General features: G+C 24.6%; 5 protein-coding genes across 5 annotated transcripts; all 5 read left to right on the top strand.

Annotated features, from left to right (window-relative positions):
• The first annotated feature begins 978 nt into the window (after positions 1 to 978).
• LOC128952026 (neprilysin-1-like) lies at positions 979 to 5541 on the top strand. The gene is made up of 18 exons (XM_054297348.1): positions 979 to 1028; positions 1795 to 1938; positions 2009 to 2062; positions 2126 to 2287; positions 2470 to 2553; positions 2663 to 2853; positions 2937 to 3355; positions 3432 to 3753; positions 3809 to 3886; positions 4040 to 4155; positions 4261 to 4319; positions 4405 to 4456; positions 4515 to 4542; positions 4616 to 4655; positions 4761 to 4891; positions 4960 to 5025; positions 5191 to 5283; positions 5365 to 5541. The coding sequence occupies exons 2-18, from the start codon at positions 1824 to 1826 to the stop codon at positions 5539 to 5541; spliced, it is 2187 nt and encodes a 728-aa protein (XP_054153323.1). The 5' UTR covers positions 979 to 1028; positions 1795 to 1823.
• A 512-nt stretch (positions 5542 to 6053) lies between these two features.
• On the top strand, positions 6054 to 9197 carry LOC128951252 (DBH-like monooxygenase protein 2 homolog). The gene is made up of 9 exons (XM_054296502.1): positions 6054 to 6058; positions 6189 to 6199; positions 6778 to 7016; positions 7099 to 7449; positions 7551 to 7628; positions 7693 to 8157; positions 8228 to 8285; positions 8398 to 8582; positions 8648 to 9197. Exons 1-9 carry the CDS (start codon positions 6054 to 6056, stop codon positions 9164 to 9166), a joined length of 1911 nt encoding a protein of 636 aa, XP_054152477.1. The 3' UTR covers positions 9167 to 9197.
• A 639-nt stretch (positions 9198 to 9836) lies between these two features.
• On the top strand, positions 9837 to 12808 carry LOC128951251 (DBH-like monooxygenase protein 1). Its single transcript, XM_054296501.1, has 7 exons — positions 9837 to 10172; positions 10255 to 10587; positions 10664 to 10741; positions 10790 to 11245; positions 11790 to 11844; positions 12042 to 12226; positions 12320 to 12808. Exons 1-7 carry the CDS (start codon positions 9894 to 9896, stop codon positions 12806 to 12808), a joined length of 1875 nt encoding a protein of 624 aa, XP_054152476.1. The 5' UTR covers positions 9837 to 9893.
• A 4595-nt stretch (positions 12809 to 17403) lies between these two features.
• LOC128951865 (DBH-like monooxygenase protein 1) lies at positions 17404 to 20195 on the top strand. Its single transcript, XM_054297152.1, has 7 exons — positions 17404 to 17759; positions 17842 to 18174; positions 18250 to 18327; positions 18595 to 19047; positions 19110 to 19164; positions 19319 to 19503; positions 19592 to 20195. The coding sequence occupies exons 1-7, from the start codon at positions 17481 to 17483 to the stop codon at positions 20072 to 20074; spliced, it is 1866 nt and encodes a 621-aa protein (XP_054153127.1). The 5' UTR covers positions 17404 to 17480; the 3' UTR covers positions 20075 to 20195.
• Positions 20196 to 21178: 983 nt separating this feature from the next.
• On the top strand, positions 21179 to 24726 carry LOC128951250 (neprilysin-1-like). The gene is made up of 13 exons (XM_054296500.1): positions 21179 to 21203; positions 21418 to 21818; positions 21931 to 22136; positions 22397 to 22579; positions 22672 to 23124; positions 23208 to 23384; positions 23477 to 23586; positions 23673 to 23731; positions 23802 to 23881; positions 23955 to 23994; positions 24071 to 24201; positions 24280 to 24444; positions 24550 to 24726. Exons 1-13 carry the CDS (start codon positions 21199 to 21201, stop codon positions 24724 to 24726), a joined length of 2187 nt encoding a protein of 728 aa, XP_054152475.1. The 5' UTR covers positions 21179 to 21198.
• Positions 24727 to 26783: the final 2057 nt, after the last annotated feature.

Below are 26783 nucleotides of genomic sequence, written 5' to 3'. Positions count from 1 at the left end.
TTATTTTTAAATAAAGTCTATAAATTAAAACATATTGAATCGGATCGGATAGGATTATCAGAAAATGATATTTAGTTTACTTAAGTAAAAATGTATAAATTAATATTTTCATTATATAGTACTGGTTACTACTAAATAATATTACATATTGTACTTTTTATATTAATTTACTATTACTTTTAATAATAATAAATATATTTTTTTAATATCAGTGTCATTTAGAAATATTAATATACTATATTAATTAATAATTGATTAAAATAAAATTCATAATTATATATATATATATAATTTATATTGATTATAGTTTAGGTTTAATAGATATTGATATAATATTGATAATTTATATAATATTATTGGATAATTTTGGTTTGGATACTACAAGTATACTATACTATAAAATGTTGTAATATTTATAACAATATTTAATGTGTTATATATTTTTTTGTCTAGAATTTTACTCAGCAGACAAACATTACTGTAGTGTTAATGAACTATAATATTTTGATAACAGCTTAACTTAATTGCCATTAAATAATTAACTAATTTATCTGAAAATTTATTTACTATGAATATTACAATATATTATTATTTATATTAAAATTATTAATATTATATAGATATTATTATTATTAAAATACTATTTTTTAACATTTATAGCATTTACCTAAGTTTATTTATCTTAATTTGTATTTTTATATTTTAAATTATAATTTAAAAGATGATTTATCATTTTACAAGTAAATTTTAAAATATCATTATTAATTATAATTATATATTAATATGCCCTATCATTTATTGTTGAATTTAATTTAATTTTAATGTAAAAATCAATTATCATTAAATTAATATTACTTTATTTCTCTCTTATATAATTGAAAACATTTTATGAACAATAAGTTATAGTCTTACAGATAAAAGTACTTTAAAAAATAATTTGCAAAATGCTTAATAAAATAACCATTTTTATAAAAAATATTATATAATTTGTATTAAGTTTTTATTTCACAACATAATATTAATATCAGGTAATATTTAAACTAATTATGTAATAATTGGTTAAATTGTTTTTAATAATCTTTATTTTAATAATAGATTTAATAAATATTTGACTAGTGTCTATTAGTGTACACATTTAAATATTTAATTTTACAAAACAAAAATAAATTTTTGTTATTTTGAATAATACATATTTATTATTTCAATGTTCCTAAAAACTATATTCCTATTTTTACTCTAAATGATATTTGATATAATTATTGATATTTTAATTTTGATTAATATATTCACAAATTGTAAAACTTTTATAATTATAATACATATATTAATAGTAGTAGTTGATTGATATAATTATAACTAAATTTATATAAATAACTTATTTTATTATATTGTTAATACTGTATCTATTGTAGTTAGATTGATTGATTGATTTTATAACAAATAACAATTTTTAATAGTGTAGTTATATTGTGATTTCATTTTGTATTGTATTTTCATAAAATTAATAAGTTATATTAATTATATAATATTAGCTTATATATCTAAAGTTATCTTAAACACTAATCATATATAAAGTAATATAGAGATATTATCCATAAAAACTTAATTATATATAAAATAAATAAATTATTAATTATGTATATTAATGATTTAGTAAACTTTAATAAATTTGTTATTTGCTTTTTAAAATGATTTTTTGATTAATATATTCTTTAATTTATTTAATCAATATTTTTTAAAAATTTTTATGTATTAAATGCTTAGTCTCTGTATATTTTTATTGATATTTATTAGTTTACAATATAATCATTTGTTAATATATAATGAGTTGTTGGGGTAAAAAAAGTGGTTTGGAAAAAAAGTTAATTATAGCGATTGTAATATTTGTATTCATATCAATTGGACTACTAATTGGATTAATTTTTGCTGCAATAAAAAGTAATTTATTTTAAAAATTATATTAATAATAATTACTTTATTATAATTATAATTTAATAATTTATAATAGAAAATAATTATGAAAATAATGATATTTGCGAAACAGCCGAATGCCTTAAAGCAGGTATTTTTATATACAAAAAAAAAATTATATTATATATAAATTATTGTAAAAAATGTGAAACAGCTTCACAGATACAGAGTTCCCTTAATTTGTCGGTCAATCCGTGCGATGACTTTTATGAGTACGCGTGCGGCGGTTGGATGCGGACAAACATTATACCACCCGATCGGTCGATGTGGTCACAGTTTGATATTTTAAATAAAAATGTGCATGATAAACTAAGAGGTTAGAAGATAATCATATATTTTCACATAAACACATACATACATACATACATACATACATACATACATACATACATACATACATACATACATACATACATACATACTGTACTGTAAATAACACATAAATTTACGTGTTTTGTATTGAATATTACTAATAAAACATAACCTTTTTTATCAAAGTTTTGTTTGAATCCAATATTGATTCGACTTATCCACCGATTATCAAACAAACTGTAAATCTATACAAACAATGTATGGATAAAGGTATTGATTAATGTCATTATAATTATTTCATAATATAATTGACGAATATTTATATTGGTTTCCTAATAATATAAACGATTAATAATAAATAATTTATATTTATATTTAGATAAACGAAATTCAAGTATACATGAGCTCAGAGATATAGTTAATCAGTGGCCGATGATTGACAAAACTGTTAGATTGACTGACCATTGGTCACAAATATATGCCAAACTGAATCGTGAACATGGATTTCATTTTATTTTATTTAACTCAATTGATTCGGACTCTAAAAACACAAAAATCAATTCAATTTATGTAAGTTTAATGCATTTTATAATAAATTATAGTAATATCAAAATACTAATGATAATAAAATGATTGAAATATTTAATTTATAGGTAGACAGTCCTACTTTTGGTGTAGGACGAGAACAGTTGGTCAAATCGGATGATCCAAACAACAAGAAAATACTGAATGCATACAAAATTTTTATTAAAGGATCGGTACTGTTGTTGAGCAAAGAGATGACAAACATTAGTGACACAATTGATAACGATATCGAAGATATTGTATTGTTTGAACAAAAATTAGCCAAAATATCTGCAGCACCGGTAGATCGTATCGATCGACAGGCGTTATATGGAAATAAAACAAACATAAAATCATTTCTTAGAAATTATAAAAATATTCCGCTTCTGGACATTGAAAAGATTGTATTCAAAGGTTATGTTATGATTGATGAAACAACAGAACTTATAGTCTATGATCGCAACTATTTTAGCCAATTGGGAGATATTTTGAATAATGAAAAACAGGAGTTAGTTATTAGTTAAATACTTAGATTATATTTTTAATAATTATATATTTACCGTATATTGCAATTATAACACCAGAACTATCGGCAATTATCTTTGGTGGCGAACTGTCCAATCATTAGGTGGTTATACATCACAAGAGTTTCGGGATTTGGAGTTTCAGTTCACAAAACATATGACCGGACAACAGGAGTCAATGCAACTTTGGGAGGTATGTGTGGATAATGTTAGCAAAAAACTAATGTATTCAGTGGGACGACTATATGCGGACAACTATTTTCCTGAAAAAGCCAAACAAGATATTAATTTACTCATCGATGCATTGAATGAGGCATTCAATGAGTCATTTGATAGTAACGATTGGATGGAAATTATGACTAAAAATAAAGCTAAAGATAAGGTATAAATGACTAAAATTTTCGATAAAGAAAAAAATATAATTTTTATTAATCCAGTTAAAGGAAATGTTAAGATATATTGCTTATCCGGATTTCATTAAAGATAATAACAAACTTTCTGATTATTACAAAGAAGTAAATATTATTTTTTCATAAATTATTACATTCTTTATACAGTATTTTATCTATTTTATAATACAGTTTATTGTATAAATATATAATATTTTAACTAAATTTTATACCAACACTAAATTAATGAATATTGTTTTTTATATACATGTATTATAGTTGATAATTGATGTTAAAAAATCTTATTTACAATCAATTATTAATTATGATTTTTGGTCGACTAAAAAAATGTGGATAAAGTTATCTGAGAATAATAAAAATCGTTCAGAAATTGAGTAAATATTAATAATTATTATATATTTTAATAAATTTTAATGTAAAATAATTAAATACAAATATAATGATAACTGTTTTTAAAATTATATTTCATTTAATATTAGATGGTCAATGAGTCCAACTGAAATTAATGCATATTATAGTCCAGATATTAATAGGATTAGTAAGCAGTATTTTTAGTTATAATTATTTCAATTATTAATATAAAAATAATTATACTTTTTATTATATTAATCAAAACTAAAAAGCATTTCTCGCTGGTATACTTCAGTCACCATTTTATACTTATGAACTGCCATTGTATGTCAATTATTAGTTATAATTAGAGTTTTTAATTAATTAGCATTTTTTATAATAGTTCACTAAATATTGGAGCAATAGGATCGGTATTATAAAAAATAAAAAATATTAGGTATACTATAATATTAGAAAATTTAATACAGTATTATGTTTAATTAGGTTATTGGACATGAAATTACACATGCATTTGATTACAATGGTGAGTGATGTTTAAATATATTGTTAAACAACATTTTTAATTAATATATATATATACTGTATATATTTATATATATTATTGATTAATATAAATTGTGACATACAGGTGCTCAATATGACAAGTTTGGCAATTTGTACAACTGGTGGGACACAACAACTAAGCAACGGTTTAACGAAAGAGTTAAATGTTTTATTCATCAATACAGCAATTACTACTCACCAGAGGTTCAAATGCATGTATGTTTTTATTTTATATATTTTAAATTAATTATAAATTATAGCTAATTTTGTTAATTAATTATCAGATTAACGGTCGTACAACTAATGGAGAAAATATTGCTGATAACGGGGGGATTAGACAAGCATTTAAAGTCAGTGACCAATAATTGCATATAAATTCACATATTTATAATATAATAGTTATAATTATCTTAGAAATATAACATTACAATTTATAGTACAATTACAATACAGTAAAGTACTGTATTTATTATAGTTATAATGAAAAACAAAATATCGATTTAATCAAATCATAGGCACTGGAAAAGCATACCGGTCCTAATCAACGACTGCCGGCAACTATGAAATCATTTACACCGAAACAACTATTTTTCCTATCATTTGCTAATGTATTGTTCAAAACAAATCAATTAATTATTTTAGATTTAATTTTATTATTTTATGTTTTTTAAATTAAATTATTTTTATAGATATGGTGTACAAATATTAGAAATGAAGCCCTAATTAATCAAATTGAATACAACGAACACAGTCCTAACAAATACCGGGTATTGGGTTCGGTGTCCAACTCTAGAGAGTTCGCCGAAGCATTCAATTGTAAAACCGGTCAACAAATGAATCCAAAGAACAAATGTATTCTTTGGTAAATTAATTGTCATTTTGACATCAAATTAGTTTTTTTTGCAATAAATATTAGTTTTCAAAATCAATAATTAATTTTTTGTTTGTATTTTATGAGAATCAGTAGTAATTTATATTTAATTAAGTTTTCTAATTATAAATATAATTATTTATTTACTTTTCAAATAATAGTCATTTTTAGGGTAAAAACTATAATTAATGAATTGTAATTTATTTTAATCTTTAATTGAATTAATTGATTAGAATTTATAATTGTATTACAAATTAACAAAAAATGGTAAAAATAAACTTTTAATTTTGTTTTCTAACTTAATAACTAATACAACTGAATAATATAATTTTTACTCATTGATTGCATTCACATGTTTAACACAACTTATGCTTTCTTATTAATAAAGTTAATAAATTAATTAATTTTTATTTTTTAAGTTTAAATATAAAAATAATTAATTTTTTACGGTTTTGTTCCATATATTTACTGCAAATAATGTGAATAATGATACTAAATCATGAATAAATGATGTATTTAATTATATTTTTCAGTATTTAACAAGTTTTTAATTATTTATTTTGTAATGATAAGCTATTTATTTATATTAAATCTCATTTAGTATTTTTTAATTTTAATATTAAATTTATATTTTGGCTTTAGGCCAGAGGGGGGTAATATCTAAAAATCTAGATCTTATGGGGTAAGATGCCTTACACCACACACGCATAACTGATATGTTAATTAATAAACAAAAATATATAAATAGTTTTTTATTTTATTATTAAAATACAATTTGTTCCAATTTAGTAATTATTTTAATTAGTATTTAATTATTATTACTAATAATAAATAATTAGTAATTTAAAAAAAATAGTTTAGTCGTAATTAATTTTGCTAATTATAAAATAATTGATACTAATATTATTTTAAATAATTTCAAGGTCATCAAAAACAAAATTATTGAAAGCAATTTTTAAATTTTTATAAAATTTAATTATTAAAAATTATTAGAGTTGCTAAACATATGCCAATTTAATTACTATATTATAAATATAAACATTGATAAGTATTTATATAAACATCTTATGATAAGTTAATGACTTATACTTATATAAATTAATATTTTTAATATAAATATTATATTAATTAAATACTTTTTACATTAATTAGTTTTTATGTTCACTATTTTAATTATATAATAAAATGTATAAACATTTAATTTTTATTATATTCTATTGTTTAATAATAGTAATATCTATCGTGTCTGCAAATAATAATATTTTATGGACTCATAATATATGGTTAGATCCGTACGAGAAATACAGTCTTAAATGGACAGTAAATGCTGACAATCAAAGTATTGACTTTTTATGTGAAGTTCGCACAACTGGTTGGATAGGTTTAGGTCTCTCACCTAATGGTGGGATGAAATCAAGTGATATTATTATTGCATGGATTGACGATAATACAGGAATCACACATTTTCATGTATATTCAATATTAATAACTTTATTTATAATATAATTTTGTTTTATATATATATATATTATATTTTTGTTATATACTTAAGGATCGGTTTGCTTCTGGAGAATCTGTGCCACAAATAGATGAAAGTCAGGACTGGTATCTCATATCATCCAAACAAAACTCTACACATACTGTCATTCATTTTCAACGACCGCTCATTACATGCGATCACAACAATGACAGAGACATTACTCGCGACACAACACGTCTTATCTATGCTTACAGTGATTCAGATCCACAATCAGATACTGACCTAAAAATGCATTCATCACATCAAAGGGGATCCAAAAGTGTACTTTTACTAACAGATCCCTCGACACAAAAATATGAACCTATGGTTCATGAATTAAATAATAGGAATATTCAAAATCCTTTAATAATAAATGTCAAAAATGTATTATTTATTTTTATTTTATTAGTTATCTATAATATTTATATACAGTATATACTATAACTTTACTTAAAGTAATAATATTTATATATTTATTAATTAAGATAACAATTGATAAAAAAGAGACAACATATTGGTGTAAAATTGTCAAATTTTCTACAATTGATGGACATGTCATCAAAGTACTGTATTTATAGTACCGGTATTTAAATATTTTTAAAATATTTATTTATACTTTTAAATCAGTTTAAACCTTACATAACATCGGGTAATGAGCCGTTTGTTCATCACATGTCTATATACACATGTTTTCATCCAAATCCTACTCTTTTGGACAAATTTATTGATAATGAAGGATCAGACTGTACGGACAGTAAAAGTATGCCTCAAGACTTTAACCACTGTTTTACTCCACTTCTTATGTGGGCTGTGGGCGGCGGGACATATAATTTGCCGCCCGATGTGGGCTTTCCTATGGGACAGAGCAGTGATATCACGTATTTGATGCTTAATATACATTACGATAATCCCGATCAAGTTGTTGGACGCCAAGACTCGTCAGGTTTGGAGATATATTTGACACAAAAATTGCGTAAATATGAAGCACACACTTTGAGTTTTGGATCAGCTCTTGATAATCGACTATTTGTTCCGCCAAAACAAAAACAATTTCATATGTCAGGTCATTGCCATACAAAATGTTTTGAAAAGGTAGCCATAATAGTAAAAATTTTATATTAACATTAAAATAAAAATATTTTATTTATTAATTTTTTCATAGGTTTTGGATCCAAATGGACTTAAAGTGTTTGCTGTTTGGCCACACGCACATCTTTTGGGTAATAATATATATATACTGTATATATATATATTATAATAATTATATAAAATTTATATAATTGTAAACATAACTCAAAAACAATTTTATGATTTATTATGTTTAAAAAATAGCCACAAAAGTAAAGGTGCGTCACTTTAGAGGTGATGAGGAGCTACCGTGGCTTGAGTTTGACTCAAACTATGACTTCAATTTGCAATCTTTTCGGACATTAGATCCAATGGTTATCATTAAAATGGGCGACCAGTTGACTGTCGAGTGTGAGTACGACTCGAGTACTAAAAACAAGACAGTTATGGTAATTAAATTTCAAATAAATTTAGATATCTATTAAATTAAATATGTTATCATAATATTTATAAGGGTGGGTACGGTACTAGTGATGAAATGTGTGCCGCATTTCTATACTATTATCCCAAAATGACTCCGTCTAAGCCCTGTTTCAGTGGACTAACCAATCAAAACATTCAAACTTTAGCTGATATATCATTTGACAGCGACAACAGTGTTAATGAAAAAATTGGTTTGAATTTACAACAATATATAAGTCGTAAACAAGACTGGAATCAGACACTACTCGACAACTCATACGATATAATGTTAAATATTACTCAACAACTTGAATGCTTCTGGATTAAGACAGGCAATGAATTTGTCGGAACCATTGGGTATCCAAATATACAACACGTTTATAGACCAACAGAAAGGGAGTGTCGTATTACTAAAAGTGCCGAAACAGATGACAACTTTACTCAACATTCCTTTATTGTCATTATGTTTGCCATCGCATCTGTAGTGACGGCTATAATACTGGCCATTATTTTTAGTTACAGACATCGAGAGGAACCTACAAATAATGGACGTAATAATACATTGCTATAAATTATAATAAATATATAATTTTATTACTACTACTACTACTACTACTACTACTACTACTACTACTACTAATATAATAATAATAATAAGCATTAAGTTTGCATTAAAACACCTTATTATAATGTTATTCTAATGTACAGTATAATCAAGTGTGTAATTAAGCCGAATACTTATATTTAACATATAAAATATTATATATATTCAATATTTGTGATTTAATAAATATTTTTAATATTATTAATTATTAATTTCTTATTTACAATTGATATATTTTTAATATTGATTTTAATGGTTCAATAATTTAGACATTTATGTAAATTGACGATGCACAAATTAGATTAGAAATATAGAATATTTAGTCACCATAATTTAATCTATGCTATTTAATTAACGTCATGGGTTTGTATGTATCACATGCATTAAATCAAGGTTATCTAATATCTAAATAACTAAAAAATCAAACAAAATAATATATTATTTAATAATCAAGCATTTCATTAATCAAACTTTTCTTATTAGACAAAAATTAAAGTTAATTAATAAAATTTAATTAATACTGATATATAATATAATAGATAATTCTGTATATATCTGATGCATTAAATAATATTTATGTATATTTAAACAAATAAAAAATGAAACAAAATTCAATGTCATTCATGTTTCATTTAATTAATTTAATATTCAAAATTTATTTTTTAAAATTAAATTAATTTTACAATATTAAATAATGGCATATATTTGGTTTAATTTAATTATTTTAATTATTTTTTGTAAATCGTTGCAATCAATTAACCAAAACATATGGACTCATAATATATGGTTAGATCCGTACGAGAAATACAGTCTTAAATGGACAGTCAATGCCGACAATCAAAGTATTGACTTTTTATGTGAAGTTCGCACAACTGGTTGGATAGGTTTAGGTCTCTCACCTAATGGTGGGATGAAATCAAGTGATATTATTATTGCATGGATTGACGATAATACAGGAATCACACATTTTCATGTATATTCAATATTAATAACTTTATTTATAATATAGTTTAGTTTTATAACTATATATATAATATTTTTGTTATATACTTAAGGATCGGTTTGCTTCTGGGGAATCTGTGCCACAAATAGATGAAAGTCAGGACTGGTATCTCATATCATCCAAACAAAACTCTACACATACTGTCATTCATTTTCAACGACCACTCATTACATGCGATCACAACAATGACAGAGACATTATTCGCGACACAACACGTCTTATCTATGCTTACAGTGATTCAGATCCACAATCAGATACTGACCTAAAAATGCATTCATCACATCAAAGGGGATCCAAAAATATTATGCTTTTAACTAATTCTAATAAACCGAATAACAGACCACAAGAAACTGATTTGAAAAGTTATATCTTTAATGTCAATAATGTATATAATATATTAAAATTAATTTTTGAAATTAACAACAATTTTATAATATATTTAATTATATTATTTTTTTTAGTTGACAATTCCCATTAAGGAGACGAGCTTTTGGTGCAAAATGTATAAACTACCGGATGAGCACATCCATGTTGTTAAGGTGTGATTAACTAATATTTAAATTTAAAATTAATTTTTTTAACATCAGTATCGGTCTATCATAACGCCTGGCAATGAGCCACTGGTACATCATATGTCGGTTATGGCATGTTTTCATCCAAACTATCAAACGTTTGATCAGCATTTACTATCTGAAGGCATTGACTGTACAGCAGATATGCCTGTAGATTACGCTCATTGTTTTAACCCATATCTAACCACTATTGGCAATGACTACTATTATGCACCCAAAGACATTGCCTTTCCATTTGGTGACCAATTATCCACAACTTATATCGTACTTAACATTCATTACAACAATCCCGAAGGATTGACTGCCATCGACTCGTCTGGTTTAGAGCTGATCTATACTAAACAGTATCGTAAATATGAGGCTTTTGAGATAAGTTTGGGTTCGGTTATGGATTACCGGGTATTTATTCCGCCACATTTACCCGATTTTACAGTTGCAGCACACTGTCACACAGGGATGTGTTTTGATGAGGTTTAATACATAATAATAATTAAAATATTTAGTGATACAACAAGAAAGGCGGGTTTAAAGTACAAAAAATAATGTTAGTATTAAACGGCAAATAGAAATGCATTGATTATCAATATAATTATCAACAAACACACACAACCTATAGTTTTTTATTTTTACGTCTAAATTTGCCAGAATTTTGTTTTGACTTTTTAACATTTGTTTTTTTTAAAATCATATAAATTTTTGAAAATTTAAATCAATTTCTAAAAGCACTACTTAATGATAGCTTTGTGATAAAGATTATTAAGCTCTGGCAATCATTTTATTGTATAGAGAAGTTTTTATGTGAAACATTGTTTATTATTTGATGTTTAAAAATAAATTAGTTTGAAATATTTAAAAAACACTTACACTTGTTAGACAATCAATGTTTATATTTGCATTAAAACCAATTTGTATAAATGCTTTATACAGTTTAAAACAATATTACTTTTTGCACTAAAAAACCGTCGTTTCTTATACGGTAATGCAATATATATTAACAGTTATTGAAATTTTATAGATTCCTGAGTCGGGTATTAAAGTGTTTGGCGTTTTATTACATTCACATTATTTGGGTAATACTTATTATATAATACCTTAATAACTCTATAAAAATATAATCCCAAAATCACTATAAAACAGTCATAAATTATCTGATTTTTTAAATTTTTCAACAAAATTGATTTTTACTTTTACAGTTATTTTTTAATGTAAAAATATATACTAAAAGGTTTTAATCGTCTATTGTTTGTAATTAATTACTATATTAAAGCCCGACAAATACGAGTCAGACATTTCAGAGGCAATCAAGAGCTGCCATGGATTGCATCTGAAGATAATTTTGATTACAATTTACAAACGTTTCGTTTGTTAGAACCAATGGTTATCATTAAACCCGGGGATCAGTTAACAGTTGAATGTGTTTTTGAGTCGCGTTATAAAAATAAGACTACTTTTGTTAGTTAACTAATAGTATACTATAATGTATTTAATGATTTTGTTCATACAATTAATTAATTTTAATTATTGTTTTTGTCTGACAATGGAAAGGGAGGTTTGGCTGCAACTGATGAAATGTGTTTAGCATTTCTCTATTATTATCCCCGAATGAATAAACAAAATTTTTGTCTGAGTGGACCCACACGACAGTCCATCAAAACAATGGCTAATATATCTGAATCCGCTTCTGACTCGCAAGTTATGGAGTATTTGCTAAACAAACAGAACTGGGATGTAATGGATGTTAATAAAAGTCAACATTTGATGACTGGAGTCAAACACAATCTCGAGTGTCATTTGATACCAACAGATACGGCTAAACAAATCAAAGAAGTTATTGGGTATCCAAATGTTGAACAAATATATCAACCGATTAGATCCCAATGTAAAGCCAGTAATGAGTTAAATAATGGTTTACCAGTGGTTTATACCATAGTTTTAAGTATAATTGTTATGCTGTTAATAATTGGCGTATTGTTTGCATTTTATGCGTATAGAAATAGATTAAATCAAAGAAAAATGAGATTAATATACAAATGAGTTTAAATGAAATTCGCATATATTGTTAAACTAAACTTTTATAGTAATTTATTCTTATTTTTATCAAATTAATTGTTAAATAAATTTTGTAAAAGTTTTAAAGTAGAGTTACATAAAAATTTAAAATACTCTCTTATTATAACTTACAATAATTGTTATAACTCTTGCAAATAAAATATTTTTTAATTTATAAAATTAAAATACAAGGTTTTGAATTTTGATTTTGTATAATATAGTAAATATTTACTATATTATACAAAATCAAAATTCAAAACCTTGTATTTTAAATTTATATACTAATATGTATACAAAATTTATAAATTTATTACAAAATATGTATTACAAATCTATTTATTATTTGTATTACATATACAGTATTTACACATACAAAATACAGTATACAAAATAAATAGTTATTATGAGCCTTAGATATTAATTGCCTGTAAAACAATTTTTAGCTTTTATAGTGTAATTTTAGTCAAAATCTTATTACTATAAATGTTTAATTATATATTTCTAATTTGAAACTATTATAATATTTATGTGAATAATAATTTTTTAGTGTATTATTTTAACGACAAGTTAAGTTCAATATTTTCAAATAAAATTAGTGACTGTATAAATTGTAATAATAAATTGTTAATCACTGTATAGGCGTTATCAGATTATTAGACGGTCCCTTATTTAAAAAAACGTAATTAACAACCAATATAAAAAACAAAAAGTTAATAATACACAAATTAAATAAGCAATTTTATGTAATATTAAATTACATATAGTACTTAATTAAAATTGAAAATTAAAATTTGAGCTATATATTTGAGCTAGATCAAATATATTTTAGTAAACCATAAGCTTCGTTAGTGCATTTTAATCAAAAATCATTATCCAGATATCAATTGTACTATACTATAATGGGCTCATTGTTTTTAATTTATAAATTTACTAATTTAATAACCAATTAATTAATGTTTTTTTCCTATAATAAACAACATAAATATTTATTTTAATTTTTCATTGGTATTATCTAAATATTATTGAAACAAATTTATTGATTTTTTGAATAAACATAATTAGATATCACTAGAAATAAAATCTTGCTGTATGGGAGGAGCCTATTTACAAATTCATTGAGGGCGCATTCAAAAAATAGAGCTCTCAGCCATAATTCGTGACCCTTTTTGCTCGTCGCTGATTGGTCGTTGTCAGACAGCAAATCTGACAATTTAATAAAAACTATATGTACTTTGATTTGCTGACAACGAAAAAATCTGTCAGTCCTCACTACGACTAGATCAAATACTTCTAAGTACCGCAAACTCGAGTCGAATTTGGCTAGAACTATTTTTACTTGTGACCAGAATTCACCCGACGGGTGACTGGAACGACGGTACCTTCCATAAACTACGTCTCTACCCCTTTTTCAAGACGTTATTGATTGATCGTAATAAAATTTCTAGAAATAAAGTTTCTCGAGTTTTATCAGTATTCAAAAATACACACGTAATTTTATTGTCGGTATTATAACCGATTGCAAAAAAACAAAAGAAATACAAATTTTTATTATAAATTATTAGATAATGACAATGAAAAAACACTAAATTATTTGATATTATATAAAAAAAATAACTAATAAATTAAATATTTAAAAAACAGATATTCAAATTATGATTCTAAATTATTGTTGAAAAAATCTAAAATATAGGTTAATAAAGATTACATGAATAAATAAACAATATATTTAAATGAAGTATTTAAAAAAATAGAAAAATTTGTCAATTTTATGAAATAAAGCGTTTGATAAACGCATAGTCATCCGCCTCTAAGTCGTCCGCAATCCAATCAATCGTAAGCACTTCGATTGCTCTCCAAAATAGTCGAGTGGCCGGATTGTAGTCGGTTCCACTGAAGTAATGATAATTAATGGCCAGTGCCAATGGGTCTGTTAAGCAACTACACGAAGCAATATAAGTTTTGGTTCGTATATCGTTAGGTAAACTAGGCGGTAAAAATATTGGTCATCATTGAAGTGTTTAGTTGTGCCAAATACTGAACATCGAAAATCAGGTAAATATCTGATGACAGAAAACCTGCGGCCGAAAGTTTTCGAATGTCTTGTCGTTCCAATGGTTGTTCCAATAGTTTGCGACTCGTTTTTGTCAAACAATACACGGCTGTCGGGAATGGATAATAGTTAATTAGTTAAATGTTATATATTTTATAATTTTTGATTTAACTATAAATAAAAATATTACCGTTTGATGAGTACGCAAAATCATAGTTCTGTAAACCTATACCTTTCGTTAAGCTATCAATTATTTTTTCGAGGTCTTTCGGCAATCAATTCGTCTTTCATCGATAGAAATCGGTTCCACAGTAATTCTAATTATTTACTCATATGGGTTAGAATGCAAAATTTTGTCTTTTGTTTGCAAAGCGTGTCAAAGCCTGTATTGTGCTAAGCAGTTCAAATATAAAGAGATTTTAGTTATTGATAAAAACTTATTTGTTAAAAAATTTGTTATATATGATACTGTTGTATTACAGCACTAGTTGTTGCCGGGAGCGACTGATCGTATTCGGAAGGTTCACTGTTGTTAAACAAATTCTTCAAGCCTTTCATGTGACTGAAGGCCGACTAACAAGAATTTCGGCAACTCCCAGTCTGATGCCAGTATACTATTAACATAAAGTGTGAATGAATTATCGGTTTGAAAACCAAATACACCTGTCTTACCATTGGCTAAATGTAGTCATAAAATTAATGTATGATTAAATTTTAGTAATATTATATTACATTTTTTTATTTTAGTTACTAACCTGGTGGTGATGTAACTGATTTAGCGAAATAGTTTGTGAAACTACTTGATTGTCAACTTTTTGATTACTAATTGAAACTAAGCCTTCATTTTGGTACGTTTCGGTAACCACAAGTTATCATATACTGTACCATAATGTGATTATTCTGATTATGTGATGTATATAACAACTTAAAAAACCAAAAAAAACATGCGGTCACACTATGCACACAATAGCACTATAACAGTTATTATTTAACACATTAGTCATATTTAATCGCGTTATATGGCAAAAAAAATAAACTATGAGTTCAAATCACATTAATAATACTTATTAAAGTTCAAAAAAATATTTTATATAGTTTATATGCATCAATATTAGCTATAATTAATTATTGAATACATTTTTTAGTACGAGTTTTTATGTTATCTAATAACTATAATTAGATGTAATTAACTTGTTTTAAAAACACTGTTATTTAACGGTGCTTACATAAAAAAACTAAAAAACAAAAGAAAGTTTTTTCTTACTTTTCAAAACAAAAAACATATTCTTTGGATTTAATAAAATGTTATTGTAGACAAACGTTACCGACAGAATATAAAGTTGCTTACCATACATTATACTATCATTTCTTTCATATCTTTCGTGCCGATAATGGTGACGCTTGTATGGCCGTTATATTTGTAGATTCAACACCTGACTTGTCAATCAATTTTTGCAATGAATCCATTGTGACAAACACTAATAAGTTGTTGCTTCCGATGCTAGGCACTCGGATTTATCCTCTTCAGAACTACTTTTACTACTGTTGTCTAATGTCGGTGGAGATGTCGTTGGTGATGATGACAAGCGATCTTCTATTAGTCACTGTCTGTTTGTCATTCATAAATGAACTATAACTGCGCAGTAAATGATAACAATTGTTAGTTTACTGTAGTACTATTGGTTAACCATAGTATATAGACTACATTTATTGTAACTCTATACTCAGAGCCATCTATTAGATTGACGTACACTCATTCGACTTAACATTTAGATAATAAAATACTTGTCAAACATTCTGCTAGTGCGCCATCACCACTGCCATCTATGAACACAAACAGTGCAAATTTAGTTTTATCCCCAATAATAGATGGCAAACTAGTCGTCAGAAACTTTATTTCAACAAAACTTTTTATAAATTTTATTTTTACTATCAGTACTAATAGTTCTCTGATCCCCTGTCCGAATCTAAGTCCCTCTGACGTCTCTTACACTGCATCAGTAGTCTATATCCAATTTCCAGGTGTCGCTACTGTATCAAGACACTAAATTTCTTTATTTCCAAAATCTACTAAAGTTTTCGAGATTTTTTTTACTTATTCCCTGATCCCAGGCTTGAGCGCCAACTATACTCGACGCTCATTGGCTAAAGCTATTCTTTCCACAAACATAGTCCTTATATTATGTTACATTGCCATAGTTACAGCTTACAAACACCATAGATTTATACAGATTTTTTCTAGTGTATATAAATAATATTTATTTAATTAAAAATTAATATCTAATAAAAATAATTTTTATTTGATAAGTAATATAAATAAAATAATAAATTATTCTTAAACATAAACAAAAAAATATTATTTTTATTATTTAATAATTAACCCTTTCACTTGAAAAAACTTTTTAAATTAGACAAACATAAGAGTTAATTAATAAAATTTAATTACTACTGCTGTATAATATACAAAAATAGATAATACATTCAATAAAATTTGTATATATTTAAACAAATAAAAAATGAAACAAAATTCAATGTCATTAATATGTTTCATTTATTAAGTTAACATAATTTTTTTTTTTAATAAAATTAGTTTTAAACAATTAAATAATGACATATATTTGGTTTAATTTAATTATTTTAATTATTTTTTGTAAATCGTTGCAATCAATTAACCAAAACATATGGACTCATAATATATGGTTAGATCCGTACGAGAAATACAGTCTTAAATGGACAGTCAATGCCGACAATCAAAGTATTGACTTTTTATGTGAAGTTCGCACAACTGGTTGGATAGGTTTGGGTCTCTCACCTAATGGTGGGATGAAATCAAGTGATATTATTATTGCATGGATTGACGATAATACAGGAATCACACATTTTCATGTATATTCAATATTAATAACTTTATTTATAATATAGTTTAGTTTTATAACTATATATATAATATTTTTGTTATATACTTAAGGATCGGTTTGCTTCTGGGGAATCTGTGCCACAAATAGATGAAAGTCAGGACTGGTATCTCATATCATCCAAACAAAACTCTACACATACTGTCATTCATTTTCAACGACCGCTCATTACATGCGATCACAACAATGACAGAGACATTACTCGCGACACAACACGTCTTATCTATGCTTACAGTGATTCAGATCCACAATCAGATACTGACCTAAAAATACATTCATCACATCAAAGGGGATCCAAAAATATTATGCTTTTAACTAATTCTAATAAACCGAATAACAGACCACAAGAAACTGATTTGAAAAGTTATATCTTTAATGTCAATAATGTATATAATATATTAAAATTAATTTTTGAAATTAACAACAATTTTATAATATATTTAATTATATTATTTTTTTAGTTGACAGTTCCCATTAGTGAAACTAGCTATTGGTGCAAAATATTTAAACTACCGGCTGAGCACATCCATGTAGTTCAGGTATGATTATCTATTTATTAATAAACTACAGACACGTGTGTATCAAACAGTATAGTCTATCTCGAGATCCTAAGTTCGATACTATTAATGGTATTATGTTTTTTTAAGTCATTGCAAGATCTGATATTGTATAGCAAAAAATAAAAATACATTTCCTATAATATTATATCTTACAATTCGTACCATTAGTTAAGTGAAAGTACGAGCCTAAGATTTTTTCATTTATATAATAATGATATTTAAAATTAATTTTTTTTTTAACATCAGTATCGGTCTATCATAACGCCTGGTAATGAGCCACTGGTACATCATATGTCTCTTATGGCATGTTTTCATCCAAACTATCAAACTTTTGATCAGCATTTACTATCTGAAGGCATTGACTGTACAGATATGCCTGTAGATTACGCTCATTGTTTTAACCCATATCTAACTGCTGTTGGCAAAGACTACTATTATGCACCCAAAGACATTGCCTTTCCGTTTGGTGACCAACTGTCCACAACTTATCTTATGCTTAACATTCATTACGATAATCCCGAAGGATTGACTGCCATCGACTCGTCTGGCTTTGAGCTGCTCTATACTAAACAGTATCGTAAATATGAAGCTTTTGAGATAAGTTTGGGTTCGGTTGTAGATTACCGGGTATTTATTCCGCCACATTTACCCGAGTTTACAGTTGCCGCACACTGTCACACATCAATGTGTTTTGATGAGGTATTTAATATATCATATAATTTAAAATATTTTTAATAATGTAAGTAATTGTAATTTTACAGATTCCTGAATCGGGTCTCAAAGTGTTTGGCGCTTTACTACATTCACATTATTTGGGTAATACATATTATATACTACTCTAATATATATGTTTTTTTACTATTAAAAGTGTCGTATATTATTTTAATTTTTATGTAAACTACAAAATTTTAAATTGTGTGCTAAAATGTTTTAATCATTTATTAATTTCAAAATAATTAATATATTAAAGCCCGACGAATACGAGTCAGACATTTCAGAGGCAATCAAGAGCTTCCGTGGATAACATTTGATGATAATTTTGATTACAATTTACAACCATTTCGTTTGTTGCACCAAATGGTTATCATTAAACCGGGCGATCAGTTAACTGTTGAATGTGTTTTTGATTCAAGTTATAAAAATAGGACTACTTTTGTTAGTATAATATATATAATGATTTTATTCTTACATTTAATTAATTTTATTTGTTTATTATGTTTGTTGTCTTAAAATTGGATAATAGGGAGGTTTGGCTACAACTGATGAAATGTGTTTAGCATTTCTCTATTATTATCCCCGAATGAATAAACAAAATTTTTGTCTGAGTGGACCCACACGACAGTCCATCAAATCAATGGCTAATATGTCTGAATCCACTTCTGACTCTCAAGTTATGGAGTATTTGTTAAACAAACAGAACTGGGATGTAATGGATGTTAATAAAAGTCAACATTTGATGACTGGAGGCAAACACAATGTCGAGTGCCATATGATACCAACAGATACGGCTAAACAAATCAAAGAAGTTATTGGTTATCCAAATGTTGAACAAATATATCGACCGATTAGATCCCAATGTAAAGCCAGTAATGAGTTAAATAATGGTTTACCAGTGGTTTATACCATAGTTTTAAGTATAATTGTTATGCTGTTAATAATTGGCGCATTGTTTGCATTTTATGCGTATAGAAATAGATTAAATCAAAGAAAAATGAGATTAATATAATATTAATTTTTTTTATATTTTGATATCAATTGTAATTTGTTCAATCATATAAATTATATTTTAATAGTATGATATGAATTTGAAATTAGTTTATTAATTTAAAATCAAGGGTTTATAAAAATATTTTTAAAGTCTAATACTAAATTCACTTATCATTTAAATTTTAAATTCTGTATTGTGACTAAAATTATATACATTTTGATTTATTATTTTTAATAGTTTTTTAATAATTTTATTATTAAACATTAAAAATCATTTAATAAAATTTAGATCAAACTGTTTTTAATAAAAAATAAGTTTGTATAAAATGTTAATATAATTATAATATCATATCATATAATCACATAAAATACTTAATGACAAAAAACAAAAGTTCATTTAAACAGTACTTATTAATAAATTATTATTTATTTTGTAAATAATTTATAAAATTTTAATACATTTCTACAATACTATGACTATAAATGACTACATTTTATAATAACTTTATTTTACCTTTGATTATACACTTTATCTGTTGTCATAATGAATAATAAAAATGAAATTACTATTTTCTAAAGCAAATGATTTATATTAATATTTTATGAGATATTTTTCATTAATGATTATTGACTTAACTTGAATTACAAGACTTTTAGAGACTACAGAGTTTTATCACAACTAAAAATTCTTGTATACAGTATTGTGTAAACATTATATTTGTATATAATGTAAGTTTATTTTTTTATCAACAATTTATTTAACTTATAAATATTTAATAATCTAAGTATTAGACAATAAACGATAAAATGTTTTAGCAATATTATCAATAAAAATTTTTTATGTAATATAAATATAATGTAACTAAAGTGCTATTGATAAAAACAAACATAAAATACTGTATTTTTTTATTAAAAAATATCAATTCCTCGAAAGCTTCGACAACGATATGACATAATTTTAGTTCATTTGCATCAATATATATATATATATATATATCATTATGTGATTAATTATATTATTTTTATATTTATCTACAATTATTATAAATTAAATTGTGTTCAATTATTTTGATTTATACAAACTTTATTTAGTGATACTGATATATTTAATACAATATTATACAGTATATAATTTTATAAAATATGAGGTAAGTTTGTTAACAATTTATATTAACAATAGCAATTATACTATAAATTATACTATGTATCATAATATATAAAAGTGAAATGTTTAAATATAACTTATTGTAAACTATATTAGATAGTATTATAAATTATGATAATAAATATTAATATTATAAAAATATAATCTACCGGTATTTGAAATATAAGTTTATATTCTTTTTTATTACTAATATTTAGAGTCAATTTTGTATTATTGGCAATTATATTATGGACATTGAATGTGTCACTATCGGTGCAAAATATATTAACAAATGAAATACAGAGAACAAGGAAATTGTATAAACAATTAAAAGATTCTGATGTCTGTACTACCGGTGCTTGTGATTTGGCCGGTAAGGCATTGAAGGCTAACCTAAACGTTTCGGTCGATCCGTGCAATGATTTCTATGAGTTTGCTTGCGGCGGATGGAAGACAACACATACCATACCCGAAGATAAACCCTTTTATTTTGGTGATGTGGCCCTACAGGAGACCATCGATCAGACAATTAAGGCATCGCTTAGTCAAACAAAGTCTATCAATGATCCGATGACTGTTAGATATGCATCAGATCTGTTCAAATGTTGCATTGATAACGGTATGTCTTATCAAATCATGTGTTTCCTATATACTGTATATACACACATGTAATATGTACTTAAAATACTAAATGTACTTTTAGTTTTAAATATACTTTTACCAAATTTTAGTCACGCGTGAATCACGTGGAGTTTCGCCTCTTATCAATGCTATCAATGTGATCGGCGGATGGCCTTTAGTCAGTCCATCGCATGGCACCGATAGTTACGATTGGAAACAGTCGTTCTCAGCACTGATAGCTGTGTTGGGAACGCATCCTATTTTTGGAATCGATGTTATGCCTGACTCTAACGATACCAAAGTTAACAGATTTAATGTAAGAAATGTTAATAATTTATATTCTATTATTAGTTATTACATAATAATAATAATAATAATAATATTATTATTATTATTATTATTATTATTATTATTATTATTATTATTATTAGTAGTAGTAGTAGTAGTAGTAGTAGTAGTAGTAGTAGTAGTAGTAGTAGTAGTTGAATATCACTAGAATATTACTAATTAATTATTTATATACTATTAATAGTTACATAAAAATATATGATAATTAATAAATTAATGTTTTGATAGTTTGATTCGGCACCGTTTGGTTTGGGTCGAAACCAATTGGTTAATACCAGTGCATATCCCGATATAGTTAATGCATACAAAAAATATATACTTGAAGCGGCACTACTATTAGGCGGTAAAAATAATAGTCAAACACAACAAGACATTGAAGATATGGTTAGATTTGAGTCAAAGCTGGCAAATGTATACAAATTTATATCTAAATATTACTAAAAAAATTGATAAACAAATATTATTTAAACAAATATACTGTAATATAATGTTTACAAACATAGGAAACATTAACACAGGAAGAGAAACGAGACTCCAGTGTCTGGTATAATAGGATGTCATTTGAAAAATTTATTACATTGACTGATAAACGTGTCGATTGGCTTAACCTAATAAACAGTATTTACACCAAAATTAATTCAACAATACGTGTCACTAAAAATGATTTAGTGATAGTTCAAGATATTAAATACTATAAAGCAATTACCAAATTGCTTGAGAATACACCTAAAAAAGTAATTGCCAACTACTTTGGTTGGTATGCAGTGTCTGGTTTGGGCTCATGGACTACTAGTGCTTTCAAGAAAATTAATTTCGAGTTTAATCAACTTATATCCGGTGCCGTCAAAGATCAGGAATTATGGAGATATTGTTTAAATGATTTGTCAAACGGCTTAGAGTACGCTATTAGTCGCGTATATATCGATAAAAGTTTTACTAAAAAAGATAAGGAAAAGGTTGTAATGAGTTATATTAGTTAATCCTAATTTTTTTAAAATTATTTATATTAATTTATATTTATTTTTTGTTGACTAATTAGTCATCGCTTATAATCAAAGATATAAAGGATTCATATAATAATTTAATTCAAATGAATGATTGGTTGGATGAAAGTACTAAAAATAAATCGCTGTCCAAATTGAATGCCATTCACCGTAACGTTGGTTATCCCGATTGGATTCTTGATAACAATGAATTGGATCATTATTACAATTTAGTAATGTTTAATCAATTGTTTTTTAAAAATAAATTCAAACTAATATATATTCATAATATTGATATTTATGATGTTGTTTTTTTTATTTTTAGCAACGATCGGTCGATTTTAAGAAATTTTTTGAAAGTATTTTGTATTTACAAAATAATGCCATTTTCAGAGAGTATACATCACTGAGACAACCGGTCAATCTCGACAAAAGGTATTGTTTTTTATCTATTGATATTTTAATTAGTTTATTAAAATATATCATAATTTATAATTTTAAAAAATTGTATATTATAATAGTTGGCCGATGTCTCCACACATAGTCAACGCAGCCTATGAACCGACACAAAACTCTATCAGTTAGTTATTTTTATAATTATTATTAATAATTATTAATAATTAAAAACTAAATAATAATACTTATAATAGCAATACCTGCTGGACAACTAACTCCACCATATTTTGACATCAACATACCGGCTCAAATTAATTATGGCGCTATTGGATCAGTAAATTAATAATATTTTTATAAATATAAAATAATCTAACAAAATATATTAATATAAGTTTTAATTTTAACAGGTAGTGGGACATGAATTGACACATGGGTTTGATGATGAAGGCTAGTAACTAATTATTTGTGATTATATAGATATATATATATTACAAATGATATAATAATAATATGTAACTAACAGGCAGTCAATATGATGCCGACGGAAATCTAGTCGATTGGTGGACGGATACAATTCACGATCGGTTCAACAAAAAAGCCGACTGTTTTATCAATGAGTACAGCAATTTTGTTGAACCGCAAACACATATGCATGTAATTGGCATTTATTTATTTTTTAAAATATTATAGTTTTTATATTTACTAAATAATTATTTATCCCAAAATTATTAGCTAAATGGCAACAATACTGTCGGTGAAAATATAGCCGACAACGGAGGTATACGTGAATCGTACAGAGCTTATGAACTGTATCTTAAAACACAACCAAAACAGCAACGATTGCCACATATAAGCCAATACACACCCGAACAGCAATTTTTCATTTCATACGCCAATGTATTTATATTTATTGTTATTTATATTTAAATTGTTTTTAAATTTTATAGCCGAAAAAGAAAATTATTAAATATAATATTATTTATAATATCTTAAATATTGCAGACCTGGTGCTCAATATACCGCACAGAATATATTAAAAACATGATTGAGTATAACCCGCACAGTCCGGCCAAATATCGGGTAAATGTCCCGCTGTCTAACTTTAAGACATTTTCCGATGTATACAAATGTAGTCCACAATCACAGATGAACCGCAAAAACAAATGTGTTTTGTGGTAATATATATATATATTTTTTCTTAATTTATAAAAAAATGAAATCATTATTGACAGTATTTAACATATTTATAAATATGTTTATAATTTTAACTTATTAATAATTAAGTATTTAAAATATAAATAATTGTAATTTATTATCAATAGATTGTAATAATAACATATTTTAGTTTATTACTCTAATGTATATATACTATGATATAAATTGCAGTTTGTAGTTATTATTGTATATTAAATTATACAATATTATATTTCTTATTTAAATTGTAAATTTATGATGAATATAAAAAAATACTAAAAATAAAATTTGTATCTTAAAAGTATGCAATTTATTATTAATTTTAACTAAATTGTATATATATTCATTTAATTATAATTAACTTTTATTCAAGTTCTTATAACAATATTACTGTATTATTTATACAGTATATTAAAATTATTACTCATTATATACAGTAAACATTTCTATTTATGCAGTATAGGAGTGGGTACAATAAAACCTAACAACTAATACAGTAATATATTAATTAATTAATTAACTTAATTTGTTTCAAAAATTAAATTATTATTACACCATATAATAAATAAATATTAAAGTGTCTTAAATATTTAATTTTCTGATAATTTAATGCAATTAAAAATTAACAAAAAAATTGACGGTTGGTGTAACGTTATCAGGAAATTTAATGTAGCTTTATTATTAATAATTAATAATCATCCTGCAAATTATTAACACTTAATATTTATTTTGTTATTTGTTTTGAAATCTGTTTTAAGTATTATTTTAAATAATTCTTTTCTAACTAAAATATTAAAATTAAATTTGACTGAAAAATGTGATCTAATTATTTAAAATATTTTAATTTTTATTTATAGGTAATGTATTTTAGTAACTGTGTAATTATAAAAATGCATAAAATAATAGTTATGAAATCATTAAAAACTAGATTATAAAAATAATTTAATTAATAAAATTAAATAAAAACAGTATTTTTTAACTACTTTTATCGCATTAATGCTTATAATATAATTAAATTTATAGACATTAATTTTAATAATTCGTTATTTTTAATTTAAATATTGTAATTTTAGTTAAATTTTGTTAAATTATTTATAAGATATTAGTTTATAATAACATTATTTTTAAATTTTTGAAGTTTAAACAATTAATATGAAAAATTACTTAATAAAATAAATCATTTTGTCTTTGTATTTGTTAATGTATGTAATGATTATATTTTTATGAAATATTAATAAACAAATATTTTTAAATACTTGTAGCAATCTAAAAATTAATAAAGTATAAAATTATTCCATTATTTATTAATTATAACAAAAAATATTACTATTTTATTTCTAATTATACATTATTTTTATTTTTTAATTTGAATAAATTGAATAATTTGGTTAAAAAATTAGTTGATAGAATTCAGACATATTTAGTTATTCTTAAAATTTAGTTATTATTAAAATTTAGTTATTATTTATATTTAGTTATTATTTATATTTAGTTATTATTTATATTTAGTTATTTATATTTAATTTGATTTTTATTTCCTGATTACGATGCACAACCTTATTAATTAATTAGTGATTAGTTATTATTATTTTTAATGTTTATGTTATTTCTTAAAATAATCTTTATAATTGATATAATATTAATATAATTGATAAATTAAAGATTAGTATAATATTAGTTAATTTGAAAATAATATTTTTAATATTTAATAAATTTGTTTATTTTAATGAACTTTTAGTGGATTTCATATAAGCATAGTATAAACAGTGCTTTCCTATACTGCATAAATCGAAATGTTTACTGTATACTGTATTACATTATTTGGCTAAACATTAATTGACACAAACTGTACATTTATAATTAAAATGATTTATCAAATACATATAAGTAGTCATATATTTAATTTATTAAGTGATCCGATTTGTAAATAGTATGGTAGCTATTATAGTAAAGTACAGGGCGGCGTGTTATCAACTAAGATTCGTAACTTGCGTGCATTTAACTCCTCACTTAAGTGAAATCCTGTGTTATTAAACATTTTA

Source organism: Oppia nitens, unplaced genomic scaffold (genome assembly GCF_028296485.1).
Source record: "Oppia nitens isolate AA-2021 unplaced genomic scaffold, nextdenovo-longstitch-racon4-pilon3 scaffold1_pilon_pilon_pilon, whole genome shotgun sequence".
NCBI classification, from domain to species: domain Eukaryota; kingdom Metazoa; phylum Arthropoda; class Arachnida; order Sarcoptiformes; family Oppiidae; genus Oppia; species Oppia nitens.
The sequence above is the reverse complement of the archived record's forward strand: the minus strand, read 5'-3'. Positions and strand labels throughout refer to the sequence as shown.